Here is a 15,262-nt window from a genome sequence, read left to right as displayed (position 1 = left end):
TTGATTATTTCCATTCAATTTGACCTCTCTAATTAGGACACCTCTCTATTAAGGAGAGCATTTGTCAGTCCCGTGGGTGTCCGTGATAGAGAGGTTCTACTGTAATATGCATTTTACTTGGCTTTGGTTCAGCATAAAAAATAAATGCGAATGCGGATAAGGTACATATAGTTCCTCCATAAATATCATAATTTACTTCCGGGACATAAATTCTAATTTCGATACCTACCTGGTCCATATTCACACTGATCTCGTTTTGAGTTCATCAATAAATCTCATAACTAACTTAAGTTACTTTTGGCTGGGCGGATTGGTCAGTCAGTCTAGACTTGGCGCGCTTCTCAAATCATATATTCATAACCGCTGTCGGAGCTAGGTCATTAAAATGAGAATAACGTTGATAGCCTAGAAGAAACTCTTCCCTTCGACGTGTCAGATGGCGCAAAGTGGTCGGCGCAACTTGCCGGAAAGACACCCGCGAATGAAACGACTGCCACTAATGATCCCTGCTAATGATAACACGTCGTGTATCCGTATGTCACTACCGACCCGGATAGATTATCAAACTTCCACTTATTACTGGCTTACTTACTGAGATAAGACTGTCAGTGGTGTCTGAAACCATTTCCAGTTGTTCAAAAACACGAGATTGTGGGAAAGTTACCGTCTCCACTGACGATTTGCCAGTGACAATACATATGTAGCTATTCCTCAGAAGACGAAGACGATACTAAAACGTGGTCGAAATACATGAAAAATGGATCGCTGCCACATCTCGCCCATTTATACTTCGATACAGAGGAAGTTTGCTTTTTCAGAACGGATAGCTCCCGGGCTTCTCCGTACCGAGTTGTCAGCTGAATGCTTTAACATTTAAAGAAATGGTGTCCCACATGTAAATTTATTATTGCGGGAAGGGCAGAAAAAATCAACATTGAACTCCTAGTATTGAAAATGAAAAATCGTACGTGCTGTCTGGGGAGAAACTTTATTCGTTCAAACTAATTAGGGGCCATGCAGGGGATCGCAGAGCTTCTGCTCTAAAACCATTTGCTATGCTGAAAGTACTTCGATACCCCCGCCGCTTGTGCATGCTGTAATTGTTTTTGTTCATTATTTACAATAGCCTAAAACCATAATATCAAAACAATAAGTCTCTGGCATTGTTTCCATGATCCTATTTTTTGTTCATGTATGTACGTAATATATTTGTGAGTTAAATTCATTTCAGATAGGCTCCGGGATTTCGGAGTGTAGCAGTATAGAAACCAGTGATTCATCAAAATGAGCTTGACGTGTTCGAATTCGGGCTTCTTTATAATGACGGCAGTAATATATAACATGTATTAAATCTTGTTGCATGTCGCTTCTCCATCCACGCGCGAGTCTCCTGTTGGGTTTCTCGTGTGCCACTCGAGATATTAAGAAAGGAAATTAACCTCATACTGCCGCTAGCAAGGACATTCTACTAGCGATTATCATGCAGAGAGTAGACTAACTTTTGTAACCCCAAATCAAAAAGCCTGGGTAAAAAGTGTATAAACGTATCCAGAAAAATGATTTGTTCTTAAACTTCAGGTTGCATGTATATACATGTACATGTAGTACGTCTTATTCTGACACGACCCTCAAATTTCAATTTCAACAAGATGGTTCTCGGAAATTCATCAATTCTATAGTAGGCCCGGAATATTTATCTTTGTTGGTTTTTGGTTAGCGAAATAGTTGTGGATTTCTGTAGTATTTGCTGAGCACTTATAAGGTGTAATGCCATTTCCCTAATGCTATATTTGCTTTGAACAATGGACATGATGAATAGTTCTGACATCATTTCATAGTTCGCCGGATTAAATATTAAAACATTGCCTACAAGAAACCTTCACCGGATGAAATGCACCGCAATGCACACTTTTAGAATTACAGTTGCATACTCCAAAATTATAAAGGTGCGGCGTTGGGGGCATCAACTGATTTCTACCATGTACACTATGTGGCAAACTCTCTCAGGCTACATTCATTTATAACTGCATCATCAAAATATTCTGAAACGTTCCCGCCGGCCTGACAAATAAAATAACCATTGCCTACATGCTGACAATTCATTGCATCTATCCAGATATCACCAACAGCGACTTTATATTATGGAGGAACTGACCGGGCGGGCTTCGACCCAACCTCACGGTTCAGTCGTTCTTACGGAAGATGGACCCGGTATTGATAGATATGACAATACAATGGGCAGTCAAACAGTGTAAGATCCATACCTTTGCAGCCAGAAATTAGTGAGTTTCCGCATCACTCACGAGTTACGATTTACGAAGACGAATTATTTGCATTAGCGCATGTAAATTAATACAAAGAATTCGTAAAGCGTAATCGTAGTTCGTGAGCATTGCGGAAACTCACTAATAATAGGTCCTTTTTTCCCGAAGGTTTTGTCAAAGCCCAATAAAGTCTCCTAGAAATAGATTTTTTGTTACAGATATATTCTTCGCCAGACTTTTTCTGGAATAGGTGTAAGAGATGTTGCAATGAGGCAAAGACTGACCAGGAATGGGCAATTTCTCTTTTGAAAATGCCTGACTTTTTTTACTAATCCGACCTCAATAACATGGAGCGTTCGATCGATTGGTCGGATATACGATGGATATATCACTTTACAGTACCAAACTTCCTTGAACACTATTCCTGAAAATGTTCTGCCAATACGACCATGGGTCGGAATATGCGAACTGAGCAATCAGCGATCCACATCAGGAGTTGCCCCAGCTTAAATTGGTACCCGTTATTGACTTGGTGATTTGGTGCAAACACCAACGAAAAGAGATTCAATCAGGAACAATGGTCCATTTTGCACGGTCTCTGGTCAATTTCATTAATCGTTAAATCTGTCACCCATCTGAAACAAATCGATGACCATCAGAAAGTGGTCACGTCTGGAGTTGCCCCATGCAGCTTAAATTGGTACTCATTATTGACCACCAAATCACCAACGAAAAGAGATACAATCAGGAACAATGGTCCATTTTGCACGGTCTCTGGTCAATTTCATTAAACGTTGAATCAGTCCCCCAATCTGAAGCAGATCGATGACCATCAGAAGGTGGAAGAAACAGCAGTACTGAAGATACTCCACTCTTCCAATTTCAATACAACGCTTTCAACAGTCAAAGTTCACCTTCTGGAACGTAGAAGTTGACTCATAAATAAAAGAATATCTGTAAAATTTACTGTAAATGGTTACTTTTGCGCCTCGTTATTTTTGCGACTCGCGAAAATTTCAGAAAAAATAAATTTTCGGTTTTTAGTATTCAAATTATATGTATTTATATGAATCGCTGACTCCATTTCGAAACGAAATAACAGCTGAGGCAAACCTACAGCAAAAAGACAGGTTTTCCCAATGCTTCCACGTCGAAAAAAAAATTCATCTAGTTAACACAGCTGGGAACGTATCCATACTTCCCCGGTCAAGCGAAATTGCTTCCTGACTCGGCGACGAAAACATAGGTCACTTAGCTGCTTGAAGGACGCCGCCTTCTCTGCAGCTTCAGGTTACGGTAAGGGGCGAGTGTGGTTTTCAGTTCCGTGGTTGTATTTTGTTACCATTCGTATTCTTGTAGGCCTGACAGTTATTTATATTAATCTATATGCATGCTATTAATACAGGAATACCATTGCATCAGTGCACACGCAACGCAACGACTGTTAAGAGACTTTGGTATGGACATAAGCTTCTTTTAAGGTATAGGAAACTCTTTCAAAGCTTAAATTCTAAAACCACTGCGATGAAATTTGTCTTTGCCCCAAGGAAGTGCAGCATGCATTCGATACGGATCACCATCCTTTTCTAACTCTAAAGCTGGCGAAGACACGATAGATGAGGCAATTACAAGTAAAATAAACCGTGTCAAGTGAAGAATACCCTGACTCTCATACATGTACATGTATATCTTATGTATAATCCAATGTATCACTCTCGTAACACAACTTAAAGTAGATTAGATGGTTTACAGCTCCTTTTTCAGTTTGTTTGATTACTACCACACTTCTACAAAATGAACAGCAACGATTTGTTCCTTGGCCAGACGCCCGTCTGATAATTGGCATTACTTTTCTCAAGTAACATGCGCCCAGGCCATGGAAGAGGAAGAGCTCTGATTACATTCCGCTCACACTTGCTTGATCACAGTGATGCATGACCAGTCGTCCCTGCTGATCATGATAATCTAAAGGTATATACATCATTACTACAGAAATTGACAAGACTTGATAAATAGCACTCTTTGTTTCTTATTAGTAATACCCTTTTAAAACTCTTTAGAAAAGTCTGTGCGCATTCTAGAAAAGTATGTAACGCGGTGCTTGAAGTACGACAGCATGCCTCATAGGCCGTGATCCAAATCAAAAAATTGGCTAATAGTGACAACAGTTAAGGGGCAGATTAAATTGCTTTTATCGTGATAGGTAAGGTACTCACACATCACATAAATCAAAGGTGTCCGCAAAAAGGCTTTTCCTAAACCAAATATTTTGACATGAGTATAAACCAGACAATCATTTCAACTGCTCTTAACTGATTAAATAGTTTTTCGTTGGTGAGTTGCCTCCTAGATGGCAGGACTGAAGGAAGTGGGTTCGGCCACCTAGGAGTGAAATAATGAACTAACATAGCTGCTCCAAGCATTGGTTATCGTGATTAAAGTCAGTATATCCACGGAATGTTTAACTTTTAAAAACGCCCAACAATATAAAAGCTGTAAAATAAGAAGACGACGTGGAAATTGAAAGAAGCTCGATATCAAGACATGTCACATGCGTTTCAAACGGCTTGACTAATATCGATGATATTAATACTGTTCTTCGCATCACATTCTTTGTCGAACTCGTAAACAACATAATATCTGTCGACAGTGCTGCATTCATGAGAAACCCACCAATTAGCAAGGATCGATACATCAGCGTCTATCGCCTATCGACATTTGGTATCTTCTTTCTTTTGAGTCAAGACCTTCCTTTGAGGGGCCTTCCATCAGTATTGTCATTCCTCCCTTTCAGGAGAGACTGACAGTGAACAGTTAGGCAACGATCCCCGTTTTGCAAGTTGTCGCTTCTTCTGACTCGATCCGGCTATACATCGTCGCAACTTTTCGCCGGGCTGCTGCGCCACTAATATCCAAGTCATGTCCGCCGCAGCTACATCTAGGAGTGGGCTAAAGATCCGGCGGGAAGGATGCCGTGCCTATCGAACATAAACAAAGAAATTGAGAAAAATACTGTTTTCATGATAGATAGGCTGTATAATTAGATCACGAGCGTGGTAACTTCATGTCGAATCGTGGAATTTCGAGGGGTTTAAGTTGGCGACAACTCACCAAATTGGCAACAACTCGCAATACGGGGATCCCTGCCTGTCTGGTAAATTCGGATCGATCGTATAGAACGCCTTAATTAGTGGCGTGCAAAAGGCAACACATGCGTTCGATTTGAAGTGGCCTCAAAAAATTATAACTCAAAAATGCTGTCAGCGATACGCTTGATTTGGTGCCGTTGGTACCAGGGAGTTATTGGGAAGATTCGTGCTCATAATTCAGCCTGGTAAATGAAAAAAGGGGAGAGGTTAGGGATATACTATAGTAATGCTATGACTATGGATTCAAAACCGAACCACAGAAGCGTAAATTGCTGACACACCAATGTCATCTTTACGGATTCGGCTCATACTATGGCGATGTCTGCTGACGGTGCAACAGCATTTAATCAGCAACACAATAACATCTTTCTGGTTACCTTCGAGCACCAATTTCCTCAAGATCTGGCTAATGGTCTAAGTATGGCGATGGGCTTGCCGCAATTTAGCCTAACTTTAGGGAAGGCACTTCTACTTCATATTATCTCTTAGCTGGTATAGATAATCTACATAAATGGCCAAGATTAAGGTAATTTATTGGGAGATGGATAGTCGTGTCGAACCTTGTCTTCGCCGGTGATCAGTTCACTCTCGCAGGCATTCGATATTTCTTATCATGCATGTACAGTTAGTATCCAAGCACAGGGGTCGCACCTTTCACCTAATTTCGATCCCCTGGAGTAGAAGGGTTACCTCTTCATGGGACCAGCGGCAATCCTATAGAGCTAAACAAACACATTGGCTTGTTCCAAGCAATTTCAACAGTTTGAATGTATTTTTAATTTGAAGAAGAAAACATTTTTGTATTAATGAAATATTGTTTCAATCTTCGCGAATCGCAACAAAAGGCGCGAATATTTAGCGGTTTGAAGTACATGTACTTCAGTAAGCACGTGGCATTCCATCACCTTCACGGCAAGACCGAGTGATACCGGAATACTTTAAAGAGATGTTTTTATCCCAACGCCTTTTGATTCCATTCGCTCACCTGTGAAAAAGACCAAACGTCACATGTCTTCTCACGCCAGCAATCTTGTTAGATTGATCACCAAGTGATGCAGAAACTTCTGATTATTGATAAAGCTGCGCTCGTCATTAGCGGTTTCATCCTGATCTGATTGATTAAATGAACAACGGAGACAGTTCAGTGTCTCCAAAACATCTACTGGGTGTATCTATAAAAATGCAACACTCGCATATTGCCCGCCCGATACAGCGATTATTACTCAGTAATGCTATATGTACCAAATAAAGGTGAGATGCATATGACTGTACTTAATTCAAAGCCAAAGTATGTCTCATGTATTATCTAGGTACAAAGTATTTATGTCTTAGTGCCGCCATATAAAAAAACAAGTGTTGCATTTTTCGCACCCCCGACGCCCATGCCTACGCAAATTAACTTGGTATGAAGTTAGCTGTGGGCCCTGTTGTGGACAAGATATGAATAGTGCGCCATAACGACAGCATGCAACTGACATGAATTGATATGGTTAATTTCACTGTCAATGATGTTAAGTCATAATCCCTTCGACAGCTTGGCTGTCCCGATCCCGGTGTAGAGGCTTGAAAAGTCCTCAAGGATAGAATGTCCAGGGAACAAAGAATTTCATTATGCGATTTAATATCTGAGCTATTGACGGCCATGGCCCCTATAGAACCATGACCGTAATTGGTCAGAATACAATAGGGCCGGCCACTAGTAATAATCAGTTACATAGTTCGAGTTTAGAACTCGGGTAGATTACATAACTCTTGGTGGCTTTTGCGAAATCGATTCAGATCAATTGTTTGAAGCTATTGATGCGATTTTCGCCGGAACACTATTTAATCGACATGATATGCTGCAGCTTACAAGTATTACATTGGCTCTTCATTTAACAATATAAATAAATGTGAATGTCACAGTCAGCTGGAATCGGATATGACGGCAACACCGCCTTACGAACACCGTAAGATGAGACAGTCACAGCCAGACCGAGTGAGACATTGCAGAAAGATGTGACAGTCACAGCCAGACTGAATCAAAACACGATTAGAGATAAATGACTATCACACTCGGGTCTAATCCGAACTGGGGTTTCCATCGTTACGTGTCGCTGACACGTTACCGATGGAGGTGAGACAGTCACTGTGTGTACGGTGAGAGAGATAAAACGGCCACTACCAGATCGAATCGAGCTGCTTCATCTTATTGCAGACACGGCTGGTGTGTTGGGACAGTCACAACCAACCCTACTTGGCATCTCACATGCTCCACCGTTTTGCGTCTTGCTTCCCCCGCCGGTTGAAAAGTCGAGGTCTCTCTTGCTGTTTATTGTAAAAGAGATGTTAAAGTGATGAGACCAGACCGTTCCAACCATGGCTGGTGCACTGTCGTCTTGCCAACACGATAAGAAGACGAGATAATCACAACCATGCCAAATTGGACATGGTCACCCTACCGTCATGTCAACGCAGCAAAAGAGATAAGCCAGTGACGATCAGACCAAAATTGACCAGGCTGTCCCCTTGTCTTCTACACACGATGTGAGAGATGGAACATCACCACCAGGCCGAATCGGATATAACTGCCCGTCACACGATGAAAGAGATGGAATATCACCACTAGGCCGAATCGGAACTGGCTGCCTCTTTATCCTGCCAAACACGGTGAAAGAGATTAGACAGTCACAGCCAAGCCTGATCGGGATTGGCTGCTCCTTTGTCTTGCCTATACGCTTAGCAAGATGGAACCGTCGCAACCAGATCGAATCGAATCGGACCTTACCTACCCTCCGTCCTGCCAACGCGGTGAAAGAAATGGGCATGGCAACTCCTTCATCTGCAAAACAAGATGTAACGTGATTGTAACTATTTCTCCGTCCTGCCAACACGGTGAAAGAGATGACACGGTCACAACCAGACCAAAGCGGGTTGACAGCTCCACCACGTCGCCAACACGGTGAGAAAGGCGAGACAGTCACAAGCAGTTCAAAATGAAGCTGGCTGGATGGCCCTCCATTCTGCTAACACTGTGAAAAAGATGAGACGGTCACAACCAGACCAAAGCGGGTTGACAGCTCCGCCACGTCGCCAACACGGTAAGAAAGGCGAGACAGTCACCAGCAGATCAAAATGAAGCTGGCTGGATGGCCCTCCATTCTGCTAACACTGTGAAAAAGATGAGACGGCCACAACCAGACCAAAGCGGGTTGACAACTCCACCACGTCGCCAACACGGTAAGAAAGGCGAGACAGTCACAAGCAGTTCAAAATGAAGCTGGCTGGATGGCCCTCCGTTCTGCTAACACTGTGAAAAAGATGAGACGGTCACAACCAGACCAAAGCGGGTTGACAGCTCCGCCACGTCGCCAACACGGTAAGAAAGGCGAAACAGTCACAAGCAGTTCAAAATGAAGCTGGCTGGATGGCCCTCCATTCTGCTAACACTGAAAAAGATGAGACGGCCACAACCAGACCAAAGCGGGTTGACAGCTCCGCCACGTCGCCAACACGGTAAGAAAGGCGAGACAGTCACCAGCAGATCAAAATGAAGCTGGCTGGATGGCCCTCCGTTCTGCTAACACTGAAAAAGATGATACGGTCACAACCAAACCAAAATGGAACTGTCTTGGCCTCCGCCCTACCAATCGGGTCTTGCTGCTCCTCCATCTGCCGAGATAGATTGGACATCCATTGATACGGTGAAAGAGATGAGACGGTCACAACGAATCGGACTGGCAGCGCCACTGTGTCACCAACACGGTGAATAAGATGAAACAGTAACAAGAAGACCAAAATGGAGCTGGCTGGCTCTCCGTCCTGCCGACACGGTGAAAGAGATGAAATGGTCACAGCCAGACCAAATCGGGCTGTCAGCACCACCGTGTTATGCGCGCAAATATGGTGAGCAAGATGGAACAGTCGCGACCAGAGTGAATCTGACCTAGCTACGCTTTCGTCCTGCCAGCACAGGTACTAGAGAGATGGAACAGTCACAACCGGTCCGAATCGGACAAGACGTCTCGGTCCTGCCAGCACAGAGAAATAAATGGGATAGTCACAATCGGACATAACCGGGCATTGCGCATGTCCCGCCTTATCGCACCGTCTTGCAAGCATCGTACGAGAGACAAGAGAACCACAACCAAACTGAGCGGATTGTGGCTGCCCCAGCATCTCGTCGGTTTAACGTTGTTGTGTGTTGTCCGTATTATGAATGTTTCCTCATTGTATGGGAACTGTTGAAGAGAGGAGAATTTGAATCAGTCTGGTTTGACAATGGCTGCTCCTGCCTGTCTTGTCAACACGAATAAAGAAGATGAGATAATCATGACCAGGCCAAATTAGAATGGCTATTCTACCGTTTCAGCATAGCGAGAGAGATACAGTCACGATCAGACCATATTGAACACGGCTGCATATCACGGTAGTGAAGAGATATTCAACACGGTGGAGAAATGGAACATCACAGTCAGACCGAATCAGACTTAGCTGTCCACCGTCCTGCAAACACGACAAAAGATATGTGACAATCACAACCAGAGACTTATCGGACCTGGGGTGTCTATCGAGTCGTCGACACAGAGACGGAGATGAGAAAGTCAGTGTACTTACGGCGAGAGGGATTTGACGGTCACTACAAGATCGAATCGGGACTTTCTGTTCCCCTGTGTCGCAGACACGGTGGGAGAGATGGGACTAAACCTAATCTGGTCTGGCACATGCTTCATCGCTTTGAAGAGCGAGACAGAAGACAGCCACGGCAACTGAGCGGATCCTGGCTGCCCCACCGGTCACCATTTCGACGGTTTACTGTTTGTTTTAAGTGTGTCTGTTTTTGATAGCATTTTGTTTGGTATTACACTGAGAGTAGATTCGCACCATTTTCTGTGTTCATCCTGTTGCCACATTCGTAGTCTCTCGAGCTGTCTATAATATGGAATAACAAACACCGATGTTACATAGGAGATGTAAACGAGACAGTCACAACTACACCAACTCGGGCCTCGTCGCAACCAGATAGAATCGGACCTGGCCACCCCTCTGTCCTGCTAACACGGTGAAGAGATGAGACAGTCACAACCAGAACTTCCGATTAGATCTGGTTGTGATTGTCACTCATCTCTTTTCGTGCTTGCAGGACGTAGTGCAGCCAGGTCCGATTTGGGTTTGCTGTGACTGTCTCATCTTTCCCATCGTGTTAGCGGAATGAACATCGCAGTAGCGAGGTCCGATTTCGTTGAGGTTTTTGCTGTGTCTCCTCGCTCTAGCCTTGTTGAGAAGACCGGGAAACTATCAGATTAGAATTGTTTCGGTCAAATCTTAGCTGATTCAGTCCAATTCGGTCTACTTGTGGTGTTCCATCTTCCTCGCCAGAATCAGTGACGGAGATGAGACAGTCAGTGTGTTTACGTTGGAAGAGATTAGACAATTTACTGCCAGATCGAATCGGGCCTGGTTGCAACGCCGTATCGCAGACACGGTGAGAGGAATGGGCAAACACAACCAAACCTAACCGGGCATGGCGCATGACAGACCGTCTTGGCGACCGGGCAAGAAACAAGACAGTCCCCACCAAACTGAGCAGACAATGGCTGCCCCAACCATCATCGTTTTCGACAGCTTACCATTTTTGTCTCGGGTATTTGTTTTTGAGTGTTCCTCCTTGTTGTTTCGGAACACAGAATGATAGATTGGTACAGGTTGAAGAGTCGAGGTCTCCCGAGCTGTCTAGTGTACGGAATGCTGAAATATGGGTAAAACCACCGTTGGTACCCCAGAATTGTTAAGATATGGGGCAATTTAAACCACACTGATTCGGCCATGGCTGCTAACCTGTCGCCTCACCCACATGATAAGAAGAGGAGACAAACACAACTAGGCCAAATTGGACAAGGTTGCCCTCCGGTCTCCTGAACGCAGCGAAATAGATGAGACAGTCTATGTCATAACTGGGAGTCACAATCGGACTTTAATGTGCCTGGTTTCTCTTTCGTATTGGACTCGAGAAAGATACGGAACAGTTGCCACCACGGTTTTGAGCAGTCACAACCAGATCCAATCGGACCTGGCTACCCCTCCGTCCTGCCAACACGGCCACAGAGATGAGGCAGTAGCATCCAGACCAAATCGGACCTAGTCGCTCCTCCACTTTGCCTTTACGGTGAGAGTGATGCAGTAGTCTCATCAAGATCGAATCTGACCTAGCTACCTCTCTGACCTGCCAACGTGGAAAGATGAGAGTCTCATCTGGCCGAAATGGGCCTGGCTGCTCGATCCACCATTTCGCCAACACGGTGAAAAATATAAATCGGTCACAACCAGACCAAAGTGGACCTGGCATGCCCTTCGTCTTTCCAACACGCCGAGAGACACAACCGGATCGAATTGGACCTGGATACGCCTCCTTCCTACAAACACTGTGAGAAAGATGAGACAGTCTCAGCCAAATCGGGCTTGGCAGCTCTATGTAGCGAACACGGGAAAAATATGCGACAGTCAAAACCACACTGAATCGAACTGGCTTCCCCTCCATCCTGCCAACATGGTAATAGAGATGAGAAATGCCCAACCAGAGCTAATCGGGCCTGGCTGCTCCTCCATCTTCCCAACACATGATGAGCGGTGCAACATCACAATCAGACCAATTAACACCTAGCTGCTTTCTGTCTTTCCAAAACGGTGAGTGATGGAACGTCACAACCAGACCGAATTGGACATTGGTGCCTCTTTGTCCTGCTAACACGTTGAGACAGTCACAACCAGACAAAAAAATTTCATTACTCGCCCTTCATCTTGCCAACAAGGTGAGAGTGATGGGACAGGTACAACCAGACCGAATCAGACCTGGCTACCCCATCATCCTGCCAAGAGGCAAACGAAAAGAGACAGTCACATCCTGACCAAATTGGCCCTGGCTGCCCTACCGAATCACCAGAACTGTGAGAGAGATGATAGGGAGCATCCATTAAGTACGTACGCACTAAGGGGGAGGGGGTCTATGAAATCCGTACACTATGCGTACAGGGGGGGGGGGGGGTTAATGGTCTTGCGAACGTACGCAACCCAAGAACCATTTTTTGAACAAATAAAAAATAAATATTATCATAATAATCTTCTCTTTCTTATTTTTATTTGGATAATCAAATTTCTTCTTCACAAGATGTGTGAACTCATACGCTTCTGGGTTCGGATGTTACCCGACTAAAATGTTTTAGCAATTTCCAGCGCCGTTTAATTCCCGGTAATGCATGTCGCCGTCGGAGAAAAATTGCGCAGTCGACTTGCCATTACGACGCCAATCCGATTGTGGCGCCACAATGTAGCAAAATCAGGTACTATGTCTGTTCGTCTGCTAGGGAATTCAATGTTCTATAGGCGTACGCACAGGGGGAGGGGGGGGGGGTATGAGGCAATGCGTACAAGGTGCATACAGGGGAGGGGGGTCTTAAAATTGGCATTTTCGTGCGTACGTACTTAATGGACGCTCCCATACAGCCATGACTAGACCATTCACTTCTTGCTGCGTCCCAGACTTCTCAAGAAGATGAGAGATGAGACACTGTGAACACCAGACCAAATCAGGCCTGGCTGTAACTCTGTCGTGCCAAAACTGTCAATGAGGTGAAAGAGTAGCAACCAGACTGAAAGGGAAATTGCCGTCTTGCCAACACAATGAGAGACAAAAGAACACAATCAGACCAAATAAAATTTGAACTCGTAGGACATACATTTGACGCAACGAGGACTTGCCTTAAACAAGAAAACGAACTCAAGAATTTTTTGATTTTCAATGCAAATTCATTCAATATCACTTCTTTACATGCTACATAATATACATCATTAACATTATCATGGAATTTTTTCACACCACATGCTCAAGTTTAATACCCAACTTGCCCTTACATGTATGCAAATAAGTATGACAGAGTGTTTTTATGTCTTTTTCGGTTATCCATAACAACTAACAAAACTAATTCCCTTCCTGAATGTCCAAGATATTTTTTTCCCATTACCAGAATGAAAGGATGAAAACTGTAATCATACATGGCGTAACCAGTACGTAGGCCTAGGCCATTTGTATTCATCGTATATTCTTGTGGCTCAAGTAAAGCAAAGAAAGCATTGCTGTCCAGTGTAGTTTATGCACCAAAATTGGTTTTGTTTTCATTAAATTTGATCTCATTTATCAGGACATCTCTCTATTAAAACGGTGCTTATCAGTCCCGAGGATGTCCTCAGTAGAGAGGTTTGACTGTATTTCTAAACTTAGAGCTTCATGTGAAAAAAATCTATTCTAATGTAAATAAACAACTACATCTTAAAACAATGTACATTTGTACATTACTGACTATAAAATATCAAAAGTCGTACAGATGCAGGTGGGATATCAATTTCAAAACTCTGACTATTAACTCTTTCAGTGCCAAGGATTTGGGCATTTTTGGGCATTGTCACTACCCAAAATCTCACAAAAATAATTGAGATACACTCATCAAAATTCTTCAAAACCTTTGTCTTTACCTCCTGTTTCAATAAAACAGCAGTAATAAGTAGGGGCATACTAGGATTATGTTCTAAATTTGTTTGAGGGAGTGGTATTTTTGGCCGATTTTCACCATTTTTCACCTAAAATGAGGGGTGGCAAACCCCACCCCACCCTCTCAGTCGAAAAAATTATTCAATTTGGACGCCCCAGGCCAGAGAAACCATATGAACCACATTTGAGTAGCTGGGGACATCTGGTGTCGTCTGGAGGAACTAAAATACCTTAATATTTAGGACGTACATGTACGTCCTTGGCACTGAAAGAGTTAAATGCCTTCGAAAATATATAGAATATCACTGCTATTCAATGTCGGCGATGAATTCATTGTGTATGTGAAAGAATGGTTCACAGACAAAATAATCAAAATTTACACAGTAAATTGCATAGGGAATGATTTTATTGATTTTGGTTTGGTTCTTTGCGAATGCAGGTAGATAAAGCAATTACAGAACTGCACATTTTCATTGTCGCCATCTGTACAACACGTCTGAAACTATGATATGAGACATTGCATTGTTAAAAATACTTGATTCTATAAAGCAAAGCCCCCTTTCTAACGCATAACTGATTTCACTGAAAATAATTTTTCCGAAAAAATCAGGTAGGATTAATCAATGCACCATATCGAAAACAGTAATGAATATACTTGGAGGCCTTCTTATAGTACGTAGTAAGCTGTATAGAAATAAAATACAAGTTTATATTGATACATGCATAAGCTCCCAAATAAAACACAGAAAACAAAGTGGTCATGATCGATTTTTAATGATGTTTGCCTCTCCACCACCAGGGAGGCTTGTTTCTTTTCGAGTTTAAATCAATTGGCTATGGATATATTTCATATTTATACCCTATGGATAAGGAGAAATAGGGAATTAGAAGCAGGGAGCTCCTCCTGTTATATAAGTTTGCAATCTTTAGAAGAGATGGAGTCACTAGTTGAAAACAAGAGGCACCTTCAGGAAGAATTCAATCATATACAAGCCCTAGCTTATTTCTTCAAATGTGAAACTGAAGTAGAAAACGCTAAATTGAAGTTAATACCAAGTTAGTGATACAACATTATTTGAACAACCAGACCCTGCAGCTTTAATCAACAAAAATATATCTCAGAGTTTTAAAGGGTCAGTTGTTTATACATCAAGATGCAGATATTCTGCGACAAATGTCCGGAGTATTTTATTCAGATCATTTATGGTGTTAAAATTGAGGAAATCTTTTGTGTCCTGTGGTCTATGCCACTGGTCTGGGAACGGATAAGCTATCAAATGGACGATGGGCACCTCTGAAAAAGAAGAAGACAGAAACATTTGAAAAAT

General features: G+C 43.0%; 1 protein-coding gene across 1 annotated transcript in view; it reads right to left on the bottom strand.

Moving 5' to 3' along the window:
* Positions 1–13,173: 13,173 nt before the first annotated feature.
* Positions 13,174–15,262, bottom strand: part of LOC135484310 (glutaminyl-peptide cyclotransferase-like) — a 44,150-nt gene continuing 42,061 nt past the window's right edge. Inside the window, exon 7 of the mRNA XM_064765657.1 lies at positions 13,174–15,228. Within this exon, the coding sequence (XP_064621727.1) occupies positions 15,077–15,228 (152 nt within the window). The 3' untranslated portion in view covers positions 13,174–15,076. The remainder of the gene's footprint in view (positions 15,229–15,262) is intronic.

This window comes from Lineus longissimus, chromosome 3, assembly GCF_910592395.1.
Source record: "Lineus longissimus chromosome 3, tnLinLong1.2, whole genome shotgun sequence".
NCBI lineage: Eukaryota > Metazoa > Nemertea > Pilidiophora > Heteronemertea > Lineidae > Lineus > Lineus longissimus.
Note: the sequence above shows the minus strand (reverse complement) of the source record. Positions and strands in the feature narration are given on the sequence as shown.